General features: G+C 46.6%; 1 protein-coding gene across 1 annotated transcript in view; it reads right to left on the bottom strand.

The window, feature by feature from the left end:
* The window catches only part of ITPR3 (inositol 1,4,5-trisphosphate receptor type 3), a 373,063-nt gene that overhangs the window by 284,382 nt on the left and 67,641 nt on the right, over positions 1–21,040 (bottom strand). The window contains exons 2-3 of the mRNA XM_073666508.1: positions 16,939–17,009; positions 9,012–9,133 (exon numbers count right to left, since the gene is read on the bottom strand). Of these exons, the coding sequence (XP_073522609.1) occupies positions 9,012–9,133; positions 16,939–17,009 (193 nt within the window). The remainder of the gene's footprint in view (positions 1–9,011; positions 9,134–16,938; positions 17,010–21,040) is intronic.

The following is a 21,040-nucleotide window of genomic DNA, read 5'->3' as shown; positions in this document are numbered from 1 at the left end:
CCCAATTTTTCTCCAGCAGATGTTCGAGGAAAGAATTATTTCAAGTCGCCCTTTCTTTTTTTTTTATGGGAAATAAGGTGCTGTTAGGCTTGTCTGATGGCTGCCTACTCCCTCTCCATGTTCTAAACACATGCATGTGCATTGAGCAGTGAGAAGAGACACCTATCACCAGATGAACATACAAAAAATATAATATAAAAATAAAATAAAAAAATAACTAACTACACAAAAAAATATAATCCTAGAGACAGGAAATGAATTGGAGTGACCACAAGGAAAACAAGGTTTTAATAAATATTTAAAAATAAATATATGTTTTTTTTTTCTGGTGGAAGTAAGTGACTATTACAGTAGTTGAGGCATGGCTTTTAGTGTGGCCAGAAAATGACTATTTATGTGGCACCGGAAAAAAAATGTCATGATGCCACAAATTTCAGAGATCATAGTTTTAAACCACAGCATGGCTTCATGAGACCCATCTGATTTCACTGTGGTGGGCCTTCAATTCTGCTATAAGCCAAACGTACACTCCTCAACATGAAATTGCAACACCAAGAAGGAAAAGTCATGGAATTATGAAAATCACAGGATTGAGAGACATATTAATGATATACAAATAATGAAAAAATGGAAAAAAAAAATCGAAACATCATAATTTATACAGCTCCGAAAATTAGTGACACGCATAGGAATACACGCACTGACACAACTTGTTATCAGTGAGATTATTTATGGTTGTCTGACAAAATGTCCTGCCATGCTGAATGCACTTTGGCAGGCAAATTATCAAGGTCCACTGCTGACAGGTCCCTGACTAAGTGCAACACGAAGGGATGAGGGGAAGGTATCCCAAACGCTAGGGAAAGGGAGAGTGGAGACCCCTAGGCAGATCTAATATAACCCTACCTATCCGACCGTCCCTATATAGGTTTCGCACCTAACGCCGAACAGGAAACCTAATCCCTGTATATCCCTAGAGCTAGGCCCTAGATAGAGTGGGGGGTGAGCACTTGTCAAGCCCCACTATAAACTAAAGACAACAAGGTAGACAAACAACAAACATAGGGTGAAAACTTAGCTTGAGCAAAAATAAGAGAGATACAGTGGGTACAGAAAGTATTCAGACCCCTTTCAATTCTTCACTCTTTGTTTCATTGCAGCCATTTGATAAATTCTAAAGAGTTAATTTTTTTTTCTCATTAAAGTACACTCCGCACCCCATCTTGACTGAAAAAAAAAAAGAAATGAAGAAATTTTTGCAAATTTATTAAAAAAGAAAAACTGAAATATCACATGGTCATAAGTATTCAGACCCTTTGCTCAGACACTCATATTTAAGTCACATGCTGTCCATTTCCTTGTGATCCTCCTTGAGATGGTTCTGCTCCTTCATTGGAGTCCAGCTGTGCTTAATTAAACTTATAGGACTTGATTTGGAAAGGCACACACCTGTCTATATAAGACCTCACAGCTCACAGTGCATGTCAGAACAAATGAGAATCATGAGCTCAAAGGAACTGCCCAAGGAGCACAGAGACCGAATTGTGGCAAGGCACAGATCTGGCCAAGGTTACAAAAGAGTTTCTGCATTACACAAGGTTCCTAAGAGCAGAGTGGCCTCCATAATCTTTAAATGGAAGAAGTTTGGGACCACCAGGAGTCTTCCTAGACCAGGCCGTCCAGCCAAACTGAGCAATCGTGGGAGAAAAGCCTTGGTGAGAGAGGTAAAGAAGAACCCCAAGATCACTGTGGCTAACCTCCAGAGATGCAGTAGGGAGATGGGAGAAAGTTCCACAAAGTCAACTATCACTGCATCCCTCCACCAGTCGGGCCTTTACAGCAGAGTGGCTCGACAGAAGCCTCTCCTCAGTGCAAGACATATGAAAGCTTGCATAGAGTTTGCTCAAAAACACATGAAAGACTCCCAGACTATGAGAAATAAGATTCTCTGGTCTGATGAGATGAAGATGGAACTTTTTGGTGATAATTCTAAGCAGTATGTGTGGAGAAAACCAGGAACTGCTCATCACCTGTCTAATACAATCCCAACAGTGAATCAAGGTGGTGGCAGCATCATGCTATGGGGGTGTTTTTCAGCTGCAGGGACAGGACTACTGATTGCAATTAAAGGAAACATGAATGCGGCCAAGTACAGAGATATCCTGGATGAAATCCTCTTCCAGAGTGCTCTGGACCTCATACTTGGCCGAAGGTTCACCTTCTAACAAGACAATGACCCTAAGCACACAGCTAAAATAACAAAGGAGTGGCTTCAGAACAACTCTGTAACCATTCTTGACTGGCCCAGCCAGAGCCTTGACCTAAACTCAATTGACCATCTCTGGAGAGACCGGAAAATGGCTGTCCACCAACGTTCACCATCCAACCTGACGGAGCTGGAGAGGATCTGCAAGGAAGAATGGCAGAGGATCCCCATATCCAGGTGTGAAAAACTTGTTGCATCATTCCCAAGAAGACTCATAGCTGTTCTAGCTCAAAAGGGTGCTTCTGCTCAATACTGAGCAAAGGGTCTGAATACTTATGACCATGTGATATTTGAGTTTTTCTTTTTTAATAAATTTGCGAAAATTTCTACATTTCTGGATTTTTTTTTCAGTCAAGATGGGGTGCAGAGTGTACTTTAATGAGAAAAAAAATGAAGTTTTTAGAATTTACCAAATGGCAGGAATGAAACAAAGAGTCAAAAATTTTAAGGGGTCTGAATATTTTCCTTACCCACTGTAACACCAAACGTCCTCCAAGGGCACCAAAGAGGAAGCTAGCCGACTGCTATTGCTCCAAGCCTGCACAAGGGAAAAAGGAAGTAATGACTCCCTGAAGCAGACTGAAAGTATATAAACACACAGACCAGGGTGTGTCAGAGCATGAGAGAGGTTGCTGCTGGGTCCAAAAGCAAGAAGGATTAAGAAGGTGTCTGCAATGCCAAATGCAGTGCCCTTCTGCAGCCAGATCTAGAGCGACCGTCTGTTACACCTGACACACCCGTGACAGTACCCCCTCCTTCTACGAGGGGTCTCCGGACACTCAGAACCAGGTTTCTAAGGATAAGAGGTGTGGAAAAAATGAACCAGACTATGGACATTCACCTCTGATGCTGAAACCCACATCCTTTCCTCTGGACCATAACCCTTGCAGTGCACCAAGTATTGAAGTGAACGACGTTGGAGACGAAAATCCACAATCCTCGAAATCTGAAGCTCCAGATTACTATCAACCATTATTGGGAGCAGCGGTAGGGGTGAGGACTCAAGAGGTTCCACATATTTCTTGAGCAGAGATCTGTGAAAGATATTGTGGATCTTAAGGGCCTGAGGTAGCTCAAGATGAAACGGTGGTGGGTGAATGATGGTGGCTACTTTATAGGGACCAATAAATCTAGGTCCCAGCTTCCAAGAAGGAACCTTGATATTCCTGGTAGACAACCACACAAAGTCATTCACACTCAGGTCCAGACCTGGCAAGAGTTTTCTGCCAGCCATATGTTTTTACCTGTCTCCCTAGATCTTCAAATTACTCAGAACTCCTTGCCACACCGAGGAGAGTAACAAAGCAAAACATTCCTCCTCAAGAACGACCGAAGCCCCTCCCCCACTAAAAGTGCCAAATTGTGGATGGTAACAGTATGCACCAAAGAATGGTGACCTGCCGGTAGATTCTTGGCGATGATGATTATTAATAGCAAATTCTGCCAGCGGTAAGTAAGATGCCCAATCCTCCTGATTTTAGGAGACAAAACACCTGAGGTAAGTCTCCAAACTCTGATTAATGCGCTCGGTCTGTCCATTCGACTGAGGATGGAAGACAGAGTAAAAGGACAGCTGCACCCCAAGAACAGAACGCTTTTCAGAACTTGGAAACAAACTGGGTCCCTCAATCTGAAACCACATCAGAGGGAACCCCGTGAAGCTTCAAAATCTCATTTATAAACACCTGAGCAAGAGTCTTGGCATTCGGAAGTCCCGGTAATGCAACGAAGTGAACCATTTTACTGAACCTATCTGCAACCAACAAAACCACAGTTTTGCCTGCAGATACCGGTAGGTCAGTAATAAAATCCATGGACAAGTGTGTCCATGGCCTGTTATGAACAGGTAGCGGAAAAAGTGTTCCAGACAGACGGGTATGCGATACTTTAGAACACATGCAAATAGTACAAGCAGAGTGGTCAACCACATCCAGATGCAACCCCGGCCACCAAAAACGATGAGAAAGGGGGTCCGCAGTTGCCTTACCACCTGGATGACCAGTAAGCACAGAGTTCTGATGTTCCCTTAATACTTTACAGCGCAGATTAAATGGTACAAATAACCTTCCTGAAGGGCAGGAGGAAGGCCCGTCCACCTGAGCCTCCAACATCTCACCCGCAAGTTCAGGGTAGAATGCCGAAGGAAGTGACTACCCCATTCTGTAAACCTGGGGCAGGGTTCTCATGGTCATCGCCACCAGGGAAGCTCCGGGACAAAGCATCAGCCTTGACATTTTTGACCCCTGGACGGAAAGTGAAAACAAAATTGAACCTAGTAAAAAAACAGGGACCATCTAGCTTTCCTAGGGTTGAGACATTTAGCCGATTGAAGATATGACAGGTCCTTATGGTCAGTGATAACAGTAATAAAATGGACAGCCCCCTCCGACCAATGTCGACATTCTTCGAACGACAATTTAATCGCCAAAATCTCCCTAATTGCTTAAATCACCCATAATTTCTCTCAGCCAAAGATAATTTCTTGGAAAAGAAAGCGCATGGACGCCATTTACCAGGGGACGGACTCTGAGACAACACAGCCCCAACCCCCACCTCTGACACATTAACTTCCACAATAAAGGATTGAGAAACATCGGGTTGACTGAGTATAGGTGCAGTGGCAACATAGCTCTTTAGGGAGGAAAAAGCCTCCAGGGCGGCATCCGACCATTTTGAAAAATCAGACCCCTTCCTAGTCATGCCAGTGAGGGGCTTCACAATTACTGAATAATTTTGGAGGAATTTCCGGTAAAAATTAGTAAAGCCCAGAAAACATTGTAGAGCCTTCAGGTTCTCGGGACGGTCCCAATCAAGGACAGCACGGATCTCCTCCGGATCCATCCGAAAAACCAAAGATGACAACAGGTACCCCAAAAACTGCACCTCCTGGACGGCAATAACACACTTTTCTAGTTTGGCATATAGTTTGTTATCCCTTAATATCTGAAGCACCTGTTTAACATGTCTCAAAATCAGGTGAGTAAACCAAAATATCATCCAGATGGACCACCACAAACCTGCCCACCAAATGATGGAAAATATCATTAATGAAGTGCTGGAAAACAGCATGTGCATTGGTCAAACCGAAAGGCATAACCAGACTCTCGAAATGCCCTTCAGGGGTACTGAACGCTGTTTTCTATTCATCCCCCTCTCTGATTCTAACCAGATTGTAGGCTCCCCTTTTATCCAAATTGGAGAACACCTTAGCTCCCACGACCTGGCTGAACAAATCTGGAATCAGAAGAAAAGGGTATGGATCCCGGATTGTAATTTGATTTAATTCCCGGAAATCTAAACAGGGACATAGACCGCCATCTTTTTTCTTCACGAAGAAGAACCCTGCCGCCACAGGCGAAGATGAGGGTCTGATATGTCACTTCTCCAGACTTTCCACAATGAAATCCTTCATGGCTTGTCTCACAGGGCCAGAAAGATTATACAGTCTGGACTTTGGTAGTTTAGCTCTGGGGGTCAGGTTAATAGGACAGTCATATGCACGATGAGGAGGCAAATCCTGACACCCCCTCTCAGAAAAAAATGTCCTCAAAACCAGACAAAAATGCAGGTGTAAGGTCTCTGTAGAGACTGTAGAAAGGGAAATATTTAAACAGCTCTCATGGCAGTAATCGCCCCACTCAATGATCTCCCTGGATTGCCAATCCACCAATGGATTATGTGTCACTAACCAGGGTAGACTAAAAACAATTGGGGTGAGAAGACCGTCCAGGACACAGCAAGGAATTATCTCACAATGAACCGACCCCACCCTCAGTTCTACATTATGTACAATCTGAGTCAGAGCTTTCTGTGCAAGTGGCAGTGAGTCAATGGCAAAGATGGGAATGGGCTTAGCTAAAGTACAGCAAGCAAGACCATGAGTTCTCACAAACTCAGCATCAACCATGCTGACTCCAGCTCCACTGTCAACAAACACAGAAATTTTCTCGGTGTTGTTCACTAGCACCACCTCAGCTTTCAGGACAAACTGGGAACTGCAGGTTGACGATAAATGCACCCCCTTGCTTATCCAATTCCAGACTACCAAGGGTTAATCGGGTTTCCTTTTGCTTAGGAATCAAAGGACAGGCCCCAATAAAATGTCCCTTTTTCCCACAAAAAAAACAAGCCCTTTTTTTTGCGGATCTTCAGGGAAATGTACGATGCAGAGGCAACCCCTAACTGCATGGGTTCTTCAATCTCCCCCCGTACTGGTTCACCGCCACCTGACCGCTCCCCCGGCAAAGGAGCATTACCCCAAAAAGAAGGCTCCGGAGAAGGTGGTCTCACCCACCTATTCCAAAGGCGTCTATAAACACGTATAGCCAACAACAAGCTCTATGTCTTTACTGACCGATTTCCCTGATGAAGGCAAAGCAACCTGGACTCAGCCAAGGAGATTCGGTCAGGGTAATAATAAATGAGGGCTAGAGTCCTGAAAAACCCCTCCACAGACTGGAGACAAACCGAACCCTGCGGCAAAGAGAAAGCCCAGGATTGAGGATCTCCTTGCAGCAGTGAGATCACAATTCCCACTCGTTGCTTCTCATCTCCGGAGAAGTAAGGACGCAAGTTTAAAATACAGTTTGCAAGCTTTCTTGAACACAAAAAACTTGTCCCTACCTCCTGAAAACCTCTCCGGGAGGGCAACTTGGGTTCAAGCTGGAAAGCCCTACCTGCAGAGACCAAAATGTAGGGACCTGAAGCTTCTGTTGCTGCGGCTGAACCTCATAGCGGAGGTCAGTCACCTCCAGAGACATCCTGTGCAGCTGCTTTGACAACTCGGCAGTGGGATCCATGAACCAAGAAAAAAAAAAACACACCAAAAAAAAAAACCACACACACAAAAAAAAACACGTATCAGTTTTTTTTTGCTATATATATATATGCACGGCCGGTGATAATGTCACGCGCGGTGTGAAAAAGACTAAGTGCAACATGAAGGGATGAGGGGAAGGTAGCCCAAAGGGGGAGTGGAGACCCCTAGGCAGATCTAATATCACCTACCTATCCTACAGTCCCTATATAGGTTCCGCACCTATCGCCGAACAGGAAACCTAATCCCTTTATATCCCAAGAGCTAGACCATGGAAAGGGAGTGGGGGAGTGAGCATTGGTCAGGCCCCACTATAAACTAAAGACAACAAGGTAGACAAACAAAGGGGGAAAACTTAGCTTGAGCAGACACAAGAGAGATAACACCAAACGTCCTCCAAGTGCACCAGGGAAGGAAGCTAGCTGACTGCTATTGCTCTAAGCCTGCACAAGGGAAAATGGAAATATCACTGGTGACTCCCTGAAGCAGGCTGAGAGTTTATAAACACCCAGACCAGGGTGTGTCAATCAGAGCAGGAGGGAGGTTGCCGGTGGGTTCAGGGCTGCGGAGTCGAAGTCATGGAGTCGGTATAAAATGGACCGACTCCTAAAATATATAATAAATTTGATACAGTAATTCAATGCAGTTTGTGGGGAATATTTTCTCATAAGAATTTGGTAAATTTCTGAAATGTCCTATAAATGTCTGTCCTATTCCTGATCTAAGGGTCTAGACTTTTAGCGGAGATTAATCTGTGCAACAGTAAATTGATCACTTAAACGTGAGCTATGTATGAGGGAGTCGTAGTCATGGAAATTGAGGAGTCGGAGGTTTGGTTTACCGACTCCACAGCCCTGACTGGGTCCAAAAGTAAGAAGGATTAAGAAGGCGTCTGCAATGCCAAACGCAGAGCCCTTCTGAAGCCAGATCCAGAGCGACCGTCTGGTACACCTGACACATCAGTGACACAAGTCCAGAGGCGATGCAGGCCATACTAGCACATTTAGGCCATGCATAATCCTCACAGCAGCACAAGCAACATGCGACCTGGTGTCGCTATGCTGAAAAACAGTTCCTGAGACACTTTCGAGAAATGGCAATACCACTGATTCCATGACCAAATCAATGTACCGTCAAGCTGTTAGTGTACATTGAATGAACACATCGGCACCATAATCCAGGGAGTGAACCCATGAGGTCAATGATGTGAATAAGCCTTCATGAAGGAATGTGAATGTGAGCTGTTTTTCAACTTTGAACTCAACAGAGAAGGTCCCATGTTGCTTATGCTACTGTGAACAGCTTGCATGGATTAAATGTGCTACCATAGCCTGCTGAACCTACGGACTTGTCTCCCATCAAGTGCATTTAGGGCATCATTGGTAGCAGAGGACTTTGGTAATTTGCGTGCCCAGGTGCATTCAGCATGTTAGAACATTCCCCATTAATAACCTCATTGATAACATGCCATGCCATCTAAGTGAGAGTATCTGCGTGATACTGAATAGATGGATATGTTTTAAAAATGTTGCTTCAAATTTTTTAATCATTTGCATATCTTTATCATATCTATTAATTCTGTGATTTTTATAATTCCGTGACTTTATTTCCTTGGTATGACAATTTCAATGTTGAGGACTGTATATGCTAAATAAATCAGATATCTAAATATTCTTTAAATATAGAATACAATACTATACAATACACAACTTTTTAACTATTCAGAATTTGTTCAGAATAAAAAATAGGTGAAAAATAAATACAGCAATAGCATTAGGTTATCTACTTACACTATAATACATGAAAATCGTGAGCAAATATTGCTCTATAATCCAGCTTTATTAGTTAGCTCGGGATAACAGATATAGTGAAATGTGTTAAAGGTAATTGCCTTGTGTAGTGCTGCTTATACTATCATTTGCATGTTACCTGAAGCTTCTGCAGAAGAAGGACATCGGAGATCTTTTCCTTTTCCTGTTTGGCCTGCTTAGCCTTCCAGTATTGCTTTTGAGCAGAATATCTGTTCATGGGACATACCTTAAACAGACAGTCTATAAGAAAAGTTCAAAAAAAGAGCAAGATGAATAAGTGTCAGATTAGAAATGCACTATACCAAAGAAGTATGAGAAATACTGAAAACACTGAGGTTAAAGGGGTTCTCTGATACCTATAATATGCTTTATAAATTTCTATCTGCAACCCTGACTATTTTTGTACTTGGTTTTATTGTAAATTTCCCTATCACCGCTATGAAACAGGACATCAGGGGATGGAGCTCCGGATGGACACTTACCACACCTTCCATCACCGCCGTCCCCTGATGTTCTTTTTCAAGGGGGGGTGATAGAAATGTGACCATGGATTAGTGGCAGCTCTGACACTTCTGTCCACACTGTCTGCTTCTTTGGTCGCCGCTGCCACAGGTCTGCTTCTGACAGCACTTCATCTTTCCTGATATGAGACCTCATGAGGGGGTGGTGATAGAAGCAGGGTGGGTGACAGCAGCGCCACCACACAGCTTCTATCACCACCCTCAAATCAATCATCATCAGAAGATGGTGATGACAGCAGGATTAGTAACAGCAGAGCCATACCTTGATGACAATTTGTCTGAGGGCGTTTATAGAATCTGTTTGACAGCACTGCAGTCAATCACCCTGCTTCTATAACTGCTCCCTGATGACATGTCATTTCAGAGAAAGAGGTGGCAGTGTCAGAGGCAGGGACTGTGGTGGCAGGCACAAAAGATGAGGTTTGCGGGCATAGAAATGTGCTGATGATCACTGAAGCTGCGGTCAGCAGCCACACAAGAAACGTGGCAATGGCCAATGAAGATATGATCATAACTCCAACACCCCCCCCAAACCAGGGAATCATCAGGGCCTGAAGGCAAATGACGCATTTTTGATCTGTTGAGTTGTATCAGGCTCATAAAACTGAGCCTAATGCAATGGGTATATGTGAACCCAGCCTAAGAGGAATACCTCTTTAAGACACTCACTATATGGCCAAAACATTGGGACATCTACACATTTCACCTTTGGAAGATTTTATGACATTCCTTTCTAAATCCATTAATACTGATATAGTTTTGTAAGTTAATGCCAAAGGTGTTTGAGGAGGTTGAGGTTAGGACTCTGTGTGAACCTGTCAACTTCTTCCACAGCCGTCTTACCCAACAATGCTGTTACAGACCTTGCTTTGTGCGCTGGGGTACAGTTAAATTGTCACTGAAAAGTTGGAAGCTACAATAGTACAAAATATTTTGGTATACTGAAGCTTTAAGATTTCTCTTGAAAAAAACTTGAAAAACATCCCTAACCATTATCCCTCCTCCATTAAACTTTAAGGGGGTATTCGCATCTCGAGGATCCTATCCAGATATGTATTAGGAGTAATAATGATAATATTAGCAAATACCTCTATTTAGAAATGTAGTATAGTTCTCCTGATTCGCTGTGTCGGTTACCCCATGTGCAGGGCATTGCAGTAGCTTAGTTATCCATATCATTATTATTACACCTACTACATATTGGGATAGGATCCTGGAGATGGGAATAACCCTTTAAAGTTAAAACAAGCAAATTTATCACAAATGTCAGTACAGGCACATTGCATGGTGGTGGGGGCTGGATTACACCTGCGACAAGATACTGAATAAAAAACAGAATTCAGAAACTAAGGCTATGTGCGCACGTTCAGGATTTGATTGCAGTAGTTTCTTCAGCGTTTCTGCATCTCTTGGCAGGAAAAACACTGCAGAAAAAACGTGCGTTTTGCCGCGATTTTTATGCGTTCTTGATGCATTTTTTATGCATTTTTTAATGCATTTTTGTACATCAATGAATGCTTTTTGGAGCCAAATATAGATATTTGAAAAAAGAAACGAGTGACATCGCTATGACCCTTGGATTACCGTCAGACCTGGGATGAGTATATTGGTTAATTTAAATGATTACAGAATGTGTCTGTTGAATTTCAAATAAAGTGTTTACTCTGTGTGTGTTTATTTAACTCTTTACTTTAATTAAATTAGGTTTAGTAATGAAAGGGTCTGATTGACACCTTGTCATCACTAAACAAAAGGGCTAGGTGTCAGCTAATCCAATCTCATTAGCATTCCCAAACATGTAATTTCTGAGGCAGCTGGTAGCGGATATTTTTAGCCTAGGAAGGTGCAAACATGTTCCCTGGCCATTAATAACAGCTCACAGCTGTTTTGCTAGCCGCTAAGTCCTCACGATCAGCAAACAGCAGCGCTTTGGAAGCAGCATATTTTAGCTGCGTCCAAAACGCTGTGTTCTAATGCCGCACTTTTGTTATCGGTACATGTGAATCCATTGCATATAATGACAATTCAATCGGTCAAAATCTTCAGTGGAGTCTCCACTACAGAAATTGACATGCTGTGGGTGAGTTTGGGTATGTGCCTACGATCAGGAGCCGCTGCAGGTTTGAAGCTGCGTGTTTATACAGCGTCAAACCCGCAGCGTCCAGATGTTACAGCATAGTGGATGGTATTTCTAGAAATCCCATGTCCACTATGCATGCATCTGAGGCTGCGGATCACTCGTGGACACTGACATATGGCGCGTCTTTCAGGACCGCAGCATGTCAATTTCTATTGCGGAGTCACTAGTCTCCGCAACAGAAATTTGACTACTAGAATGTATTGAATGCGGCAATTCGCATGGTTCAGTGAACACATGCAGATTTACCAGCGTTCAATATAACGCTGCTACGTCCGGATCGTGGGCACATAGCCTAAAATTAAGTCTTGTGCTCCCGCGTCATTTTAATAACCAGCAGAGGGAAAGCCGACCACTGGTAGTTGATATTGGTAGCCGAGGAAGGGGCCATTAGCCAAAAATGTTCCTTGGCTATTAATAACAGTCCACAGCTGTTTACTTAGTCTTTAGTGGCTAGATTACAGGGGGACCCCAGAAAAAAATTGACGTAGGGTCCCCCTATAAAATCTAACCAGCAAAGGCTAAACAGACAGCTACGGGCTGATATTAATAGCCAGGGAAGGGGCCATGAATACTAGCCCCCTCTGAGGCTAATAATATCAGCTCTCAGCAGTCACAGAAACGGAGTATCCATAAGATGCGCCAAATCTGGCACTTAGCCTCGCTCTTCTCATTGCTGTGTAGCGGTGGCGAGTGGGGTAATAAGGTTGGGGTTCATGTCAGCCTTGTATTGGTGGCTGACATGAAGCCCAGGTTAGTAATGGAGGACGTCTATAGACGCCCCCATTACTAACCCCATAGTAAGGTTTACGACACTTTTTCAATAAAGACACGGCCAGAATATTCTTTTATTGAAACAAAATTACACATGGTTTTAATAAATTATTATTTTCTTACTCCCACAATCCCTCGTCTCCTGTAAAAAAACAAAAATAAAAAACAACCATATCCCTCACCTGTCCACCGTCATAACGTAATCAGAGTGTCCCACGATGATCTGGGTCACTTCTACAGTAGCCACATCAATCACTGATGTGACTGCTGTAGAAGACAGCACTGTATACACTGACAGGAGTGTAATAACTCCTGTCCGTGTACATCACTGTGCTGCAGGCTGATTTCGCTCTGAGTTCATCAGCTGAAGATCAGCTGATCAGCCCTGGTGACCTCATTTACTGCATCAGTGATGCGTGAGAATATTCACACACAGCACCGGTGTCGTAAAGTGAGGTCGCAGAGCTTATCAGCTGATCTACAGTTGATGAACTTCAGTAAACTCCGTCCCGGCAGCACAGCGATGTACACTGCCGGGAGCGAGCACACTCCCATCAGTGTACCGCCGGCCACCGAGTGATCGGGTCGCCGGGGACATCGGGAGGACGCCGGACAGGTGAGAATGAAAGGTGTTTTAATTTTAATGTAGATTTTTATTTATTTTTTTGATACAGCGCACGGACGTCGGCTCGGCAGAGGAAACTACTTCTCCCCTTAGCCGCGCTGCTCTCGATGTTATCAGCGGGAGCGGCAGTCGGATGATGGGAAGAATAGTCTTCATCCCCAGCCCAGGTACCATGCTTGAGCGTTTTTGTGGTGTATTTGACTCATTGACTTGAATTGAGTCAGTCAAATACGCAGCAAACATCCGCAGCAAATCCGCAGTTATATTTATACCTGCGTGTTTGCTGCGGTTCAATTGACCTCAGTGGGCGGTAAATGCTGCCGAAATGCTACAAAGAATGGAAATGCTGTGGATTTAAACGCAGTGACAATCCTGAGCGGAAAATTCCGGATGTGCACACACATCAGGATTGTCATTGCATTAGCTGGCAGACGGATTACCTAGCGTTTTTGGTCCATTTCCAAGCAGAAAAAAACGCAGAAAAAATGCATCAAAAACACACAGTGTGCACATAGACTAAGCGTATGTGCACACGGTCAAAGGCCGCTGTGGGTTTGACGCTGCATGTTCTGCAGCTGTTACAGCATAGTGGATGGGATTTGTAGAAATCCCATGCCTACTAAGCATCTCCGTGCACCTGCGGACATGGACATGCGGGGTGTCTTTCCAGACTGCAGCATGTCAATTTCTCTTGCGAAGTCGCTAGTCTCTGCAAGACAAATTAGATCAGTGCAATGTATTGATTGCGGTGAATCCGCATGGTTCAATGAACACATGCGGATTCCCCTGCGTGCTGCGCTTTGGACGCAGCATAAAGTATGCTACGTTCAAAGCGCTGACAGTACGGATCGTGTGCACATACCCTAAGAGGTGTATTCCAATTTATTTGTCAACTAGATGGTGGCCCGATTCTAACGCATCGGGTATTCTAGAATATGTATGTGGCCGACAGGGCGCGACTAATCAGCGAAGCAGTATTTAAATGGGTTGTGCACTACTTTAAATCAGCCCCCCAATGTATCCCCCCGAGGCCCCTAATGAATTTTGGAGGATCGGGGAGCGAGGCCACCGGTCGGGGTACTTCTGCTGCGAACAGCTGGGAGATGACCGGTTAGCACAGGGTGAACGGGTGAGCGTGTGAGGGAGATGACCGGCTAGCACAGGGTGTGAGGGTGAGCGGGTGAGGGTGTGCATGTGAGAGTGAGCGTGTGGAGGTGTGCGTGTGAGCGTGTGAGGGTGACCGTGTGAGGGTGTGCGTGTGAGGGTGAGCGTGTGATAGTGTGAGGGTGAGCGTGTGTGTGCGTGGGAGCGTGTGCGTGGGAGCGTGTGCGTGGGAGCGGGTGAGAGTGTGAGCGTGTGAGGGTGAGCGGGCGAGAGTGTGAGCGTGTGAGGGTGAGCGTGTGAGGGTGAGCGGGTGAGGGTGAGTGTAAGTGGGTGAGCGTGTGAGGGTGAGATTGTGAGCATGTGAGGGTGAGTGTGTGAGGGTGAGCATGTGAGGGTGAGTGTGTGAGGGTGAGTGTGTGAGGGTGAGCGTGTGAGGATGAGGGTGAGCGTGAGAGGGTGAGTGTGTGGGGGTGAGCGTGTGGTCGTGAGCGTGTGAGGGTGAGCGGGTGAGCGCGTGTGAGGGTGACGGTGTGAGCGTCTGAGGGTGTGCGGGTGATGGTGTGAGGGTGAGCGTGTGAGAGTGTGAGCACCTGTGGGTGTGCGTGTGAGCGGGTGAGGGTGAGCGTGTGAGGGTAAGCGTGTGAGCGTCTGAGGGTGTGCGTGTGAGCGGGTGAGCTGGTGAGGGTGAGTGGGAGAGTGTGAGGGTGAGCGTGAGAGGGTGAGCGTGTGAGGGTGAGCATGTGAGGGTGAGCGTGTGAGGGTGAGCGTGTGAGGGTGAGCGTGTGAATGTGAGGGTGTGCGTGTGAGGGTGAGCGTGAGAGGGTGAGCGTGAGAGGGTGTGCGTGTGAGGGTGAGCGCGTGAGGGTGAGCGTGTGAGGGTGAGCGCGTGAGGGTGAGCGTGTGAGGGTGAGCGCGTGAGGGTGAGCGTGTGAGGGTGAGGGTGAGCGTGTGAGGGTGAGCGTGTGAGGGTGATCGTGTGAGGGTGCGAGGGTGTGCGTGTGAGGGTGAGCATGTGAGGGAGTGCGTGTGAGGGTGAGCATGTGAGGGTGAGCATGTGAGGGTGAGCATGTGAGGGTGAATGTGTGAGGGTAATCATGTGAGGGTGAGCGTGTGAGGGTGAGCGGGTAAGGGTGAATGGGTAAGGGTGTGAGGGTGAGCGTGTGAGGGTCTGTGGGTGTGCATGTGAGGGTGAGCGTGTGAGGGTCTGAGGGTGAGAGCGTCTGTGGGTGTGCGTGTGAGGGTGTGCGTGTGAGGGTGAGCGGGAGAGCGTGAGAGGGTGAGAGTGAGAGGGTGAGCGTGAGAGAGTGAGTGGGTAAGGGTGAGTGGGTAAGGGTGTGAGGGTGAGCGTGTGAGGGTCTGTGGGTGTGCGTGTGAGGGTGAGCGTGTCAGCGTCTGAGGGTGAGAGCGTCTGAGGGTGTGCGTGTGAGGGGGTGACGGTGAGCGTGTGAGGGTGTGAGCGTGTGAGGGTGTGCGTGTGAGGGTGAGCGGGAGAGCGTGAGCGGGAGAGCGTGAGAGGGTGAGAGTGAGAGGGTGAGCGTGAGAGAGTGAGCGGGTAAGGGTGAGTGGGTAAGGGTGTGAGGGTGAGCGTGTGAGGGTCTGTGGGTGTGCGTGTGAGGGTGAGCGTGTCAGCGTCTGAGGGTGAGAGCGTCTGAGGGTGTGCGTGTGAGGGGGTGACGGTGAGCGTGTGAGGGTGTGAGCGTGTGAGGGTGTGCGTGTGAGGGTGAGCGGGAGAGCGTGAGAGGGTGAGCGTGAGAGGGTGAGCGTGAGAGGGTGAGCGTGAGAGAGTGAGCGGGTAAGGGTGAGTGGGTAAGGGTGTGAGGGTGAGCGTGTGAGGGTCTGTGGGTGTGCGTGTGAGGGTGAGAGTGTCAGCGTCTGAGGGTGAGAGCGTCTGAGGGTGTGCGTGTGAGGGGGTGACGGTGAGCGTGTGAGGGTGTGAGCGTGTGAGGGTGTGCGTGTGAGGGTGAGCGGGAGAGCGTGAGAGGGTGAGCGTGAGAGGGTGAGCGTGAGAGGGTGAGCGTGAGAGTGTGAGCGTGTGAGGGTGAGCGTGTGAGGGTGATCGTGTGAGAGTGAGGGTGAGCGTGTGCGTGTGAGGGTGTGCGTGTGAGGGTGTGTGTGTGAGGGTGTGAGGGTGAGCGTGTGAGGGTGTGTGTGTGAGGGTGAGCGTGTCAAGGAGAGCGTGTGAGAGTGAGCGTAGGAGCGTGTGAAGGTGAGCATGGGAGCGTGTGAGGGTGAGCGTGGGAGCGTGTGAGGGTGAGCGTGTGAGGGTGAGCGTGGGAGCGTGTGAGGGTGAGTGTGGGAGCGTGTGAGGGTGAGCGTGTGAGGGTGAGCATGTGAGGGTGAGCATGTGAGGGTGAGGGTGAGCGTCTGAGGGTGAGCGTCTGAGGGTGAGCGTCTGAGGGTGAGCGTCTGAGGGTGAGCGTCTGAGGGTGAGTGTGGGAGCGTGTGAGGGTGAGTGAGTGAGGGTGAGCGTCTGAGGGTGAGCGTCTGAGGGTGAGCGTCTGAGGGTGAGCGTCTGAGGGTGAGCGTCTGAGGGTGAGCGTCTGAGGGTGAGGGTGAGCGTGTGATGGTGATCTCCCGGCTGCATCGCCGCTGACCTCCGTGCGGCAGATGAGCCGCTAACGGCCGCCATCTTGTTCTGAAATCCTGCGTCGCTGATTGGCCGCGGCTGGACCAATCAGCGACGCGGGATTTCCTGGATAGAAGGACAGACAGACAGACGGGATAAGACAATTATATATATTAGATATTGTGTGGGTAGACATTCAAGATATACACAGCCACACATCAGTAGTGTAAGATATGTATTTAGGTATACTCTCTATTTTCACACTGAAAATTTATAAAAATTACATAATTTTTAACTCGGTTCTCATGTCATTCTCACCTCTGAATTTTTTGGGTGGGTTATCCAGATCTCCTGCAGCAGGCTCCACAACACATCTGTCATCAACCAAACTACCAGGGAAAGAAGAAATCACAAATAAGAAATCCAATAGTTCAAACAGCAAAACCAATAAGCGGAAACAGGCAGACCAACACAAACAGTGCAGCAAAACTAGAAGTATAAATAATTCCATAATATTTTTTCTGTGGTTATGTTCTACTCCTGGTTTTGGCTTAAATAGAATGTGTCATGTCAAAAAACCTTATTCACCTGCAGATATGGGGTTAATCTACAAGTTAACAGAGTTCTAAAGCCATGTGGCAGCTGCACTGAAAACCTATCTGCCAGGAGGAAATGAATATTATTTCTCCCGGTAGCCTCTGGCTTTCAGTCAGAGGCATGGCCGCTGCGGCTTTAGTCACCGTTCACTATATAGTGACCGTCGGTTGTAAGGGCGGCCTAGCACTGATTGACAGGTGGCCCTTCAGTCACCGCTCAGTGCATAGTGAGCGCCGGCTGTAACCACACCTCCAGCTGTGACTGATAGTAGGCTCTGTACTGATACACTGCTAAGCCAGCTGTCAGTCAGTGCCGGAGCATGGTTAAAGGGAATCTGTCACCCCATGGGATTTTTCAGACCGCTAATATGGGCATACAGGTGATAGAAATGTGAATCTCTACTTACCTGTATGGCCCATATTAGTGGTCTGGTTGATGTGAAATAGCTTTTTTATTCTTCTAAGCTTCGCGTCCCCCGGACGCCAAGAAATCCCCACCTACTAGCCCTATTTCTATACTCACCCCTCCTGCCCTGCACGTCGCAGGGCCCTGTGACGTGCAGCTCCCGGCCGGATCCTGCGCCTGTGCGGTTTCCTCTGTACGGACGGCACTCTTTTCCCTGCTGTCTGTGTAGCGTTGTGTAGCAGGGAACTTGTGCGCAGGCGCTGGTGAGTCACTCTCCCTTCCCAGCGCCTGAGCACAAGTTCCCTTGGGGCCCTGTGACGTGCAGGGGAGGTGGGGTGAGTTTGGAAATAGGGCTAGTAGGCAGGGATTTCTTGGCGTCCAGGGGACGCAAAGCTTAGCAGAAATAATTTAATAAAAAAGCTATTACACAGCAACCAGACAGCTAATATGGGCCATACAGGTAAGTAGAGATTCACATTTCTATCACCTGTATGCCCATATTAGCGGTCTGAAAAGTTCCAGGGGGTGACAGATTCCCTTTAAAAAGGAAAAGACACCTCTGGCAGTGGCAATTCACTTTCGACCAACACACACAGGACTTCAACAGGCAGAAGCAGATTGCAGGGGTTCACTTCGCCCCCTTATGGCTATGAGCCCAAAAAATGCATGCGGATTGTACATGCGGATTGTACATGCGTTTTCCTGCCAGGTACATGAGGATGTGAAGCGTTCTTCACATGCATTTCCGCATGGGGGTTGACAAGCGCTTTCCAAGCGATTTTAGCATCACTTGGAAAGTGCTTGTTAACTTGGTCACACTATATAAATCCATGCAAACGGCATGGATTTATATAGTGTGACCCCAAAGAATGTCAAAAAATAAATCTATACTTACCTTCTGATGGCCCCCGCAGTCTTGCTTCGCTCCGTCCTGGCTTGACGGCAGCTCGCGGTACACTACACTGAAAGACCTGCCGTAACATGACTATGACGTCAGCACAGGTCCTTCAGTCCACCGCGATCTGCCGGCAAGCGAAGACAAGCGCACCGCGGGCCATCAGAAGGTAAATATAATATTTTTTTATTTTATTCTTTTTTTTTCAGGTTCTATGGTACCTGGGTCCGGAGGAGAGTCTCCTGTCCTCCAGACCCCGGTAACATCCGCACATTGAAACACATGGATTCCGCATCTACAGATGCAGTGATGCGGAATCCAAGCGATTCAATGCAAGTCAATGACGGCGAAAACGCAGCACTTCCGCAAAATAATTGGTAGTGCTGCGTTTTTTTCCGCAATGATAATCCGCAGCGGAAATTTCCGCAGCATGTGCACAGCACATGCGGATTATCATTGGGGAACATGGCAGGCCTTCTACCATGCGTTTTTTAAGCGTTTCTGCAGCGTTTTTGCCGCTGCGGAAACGCTTAAAAAACGCATCGTGGGCACACAGCCTATCCGTGTTCTACACTCTGTCACATCTTCTCGCCAGTCTGCACCAGAGAGAGGGGACGGTGCAAACAACACACTGGCAAACTTCATATAACTGAAAGAAGGATGAACGGACAAATGTACATTCTTGATAAAAATCAGCTGCCATCTACCAGGATGATGAAGATGAAACGAGGGTGGACATTTCAGCAAGATCCCAAACACACAGCCAAGAAAATAAAGCTGCTAGAATGGCCCAGCCAATCACTTGCCCTGAAACCAATGGTAAATTTACGGGAACTAAAGCTCAGAGTTCATAGAAGGAGCCCATGGGACCTTCAGGATTTGAAGAGTTCGTGTGGAAGAATGGGCCAAAATCACACCTGAGCAATGCATGCAATCAGTTTCTCCATACAGGAGGCATCTTAAAGCTGTCATCAGCAGCAAAGGCTTTTGTACAAAGTATTAATTCAATTTTAGCAAGTGTGTCCAATATATTTTCCCTTTGTCATTTATCATTATTGCATATAACTTAATTTATGGACATCTATGGTTTGATTTCTTTGCACATGTGGATTGGATGGATTGTTATCGACATCAGGCGAGAATTTAATGCCAATAGTACATTTAGAAAAATATGTCTGGGAGTAATATGTAGCGTGTAATATTATATATTATATTACACCCCATGTATGACACACATACACTATCTATCTATTTATCTATCTATCTATCTATTTCATATCCATCTTTTTATCTGTCAGTCTACCTACATAATGTTACTATTTATTATTATTATAGCGCCATTTATTCCACGGCGCTTTACATTTGAAAAAGGGGGTATACATAGCAAAAACAATTACAATAATCTTGAACGATACAAGTCAGCAACTTGTACAGGAGGAGAGATGACAGTCTACAAGGGATGGGTGAGGAAACAGTATGTGAAGGTAGAGCTGGTCGTGCAGTAGTATGATGGAACGAGGGTTACTGCTGGTTGTAGGCTTGTCGGAAGAGGTAGGACTTCAGGTTCCTTTTGAAGGTTTCCATGGTAGGAGAGAGTCTGATAATAATAATAATAATAATAATAGTTTATTTTTATAGCGCCAACATATTCCGCAGCACTTTACAAATTTTAGGGGGGACTTATACAGACAATACAGAATAAGCATATCTCATATCGAACGGAGTGAGGGCCCTGCTCGCGAGCTTACAGTCTATAGAGAGTTCCAGAGTAGGGGGTGATGCAGGGGAGAAATCTTGTATGCGATTGTGTGAAGAGGAGATAAGAGGGGAGTAGAGAAGGATATCTTGTGAAGATTGGCAGTTTCATGTAGGTAAGTACCAGGAGACTAGGCCATAGATGTATGGAGGAGTCGGGTTGTCGATGGCTTTGTATGCCGTGGTAAGGATTTTGAACTGGAGTCTCTGGGTAATGGTGAGCCAGTGAAGGGATTGATAGAGAGGAGAGGCCAGGGAATAGCGGTGGATTAGCAGCAGAGTTTAAGATAGATTGGAGGGTTGCAAGAGTGTTCATGTCTCGGGTGTGTCAGAAGTGACAGACAGTTGTCCTGCAGTTGGTTGAAGGAGATCTCTTAGTTTGGCATTACAGACACCTTCTTAGAGGCTGTCTCTCTAGGACCCAGCGGCTAACTTCCTCTTGGCCTGGGTGTATAAATACCTGCTGTCTGCCAGAGGGAGTTGCCGGCGACATTCACATTACCCCTTGTGAAGGCTCGGAGCAAGTGCATTACTTCATCCTCTCTGGAGCTATGAGGATGGGTGTTCATCTCTCTGAAGTCGACTAAAAGTTAAGCTATCTTCCTTTGTTTGTTCCCCCTTGTTGTCTTTAGTTGTCAGTAGGGATTGACTAGCGCTCATCCCCCTCCCTTCCCTAGCCAGGGTCAAACGCCAGGGAAAGACAGGACAAGGTTCGTGTGCGTCCATTGGTGAAGAACCAATATAGGGACGTTAGTGGAGAAAGGGTGA

The sequence above is a fragment of the Phyllobates terribilis genome, unplaced genomic scaffold (assembly GCF_046119375.1).
Source record: "Phyllobates terribilis strain yellow unplaced genomic scaffold, ASM4611937v1 Scaffold_2__4_contigs__length_985480577, whole genome shotgun sequence".
NCBI classification, from domain to species: domain Eukaryota; kingdom Metazoa; phylum Chordata; class Amphibia; order Anura; family Dendrobatidae; genus Phyllobates; species Phyllobates terribilis.
Note: the sequence above shows the minus strand (reverse complement) of the source record. Positions and strands in the feature narration are given on the sequence as shown.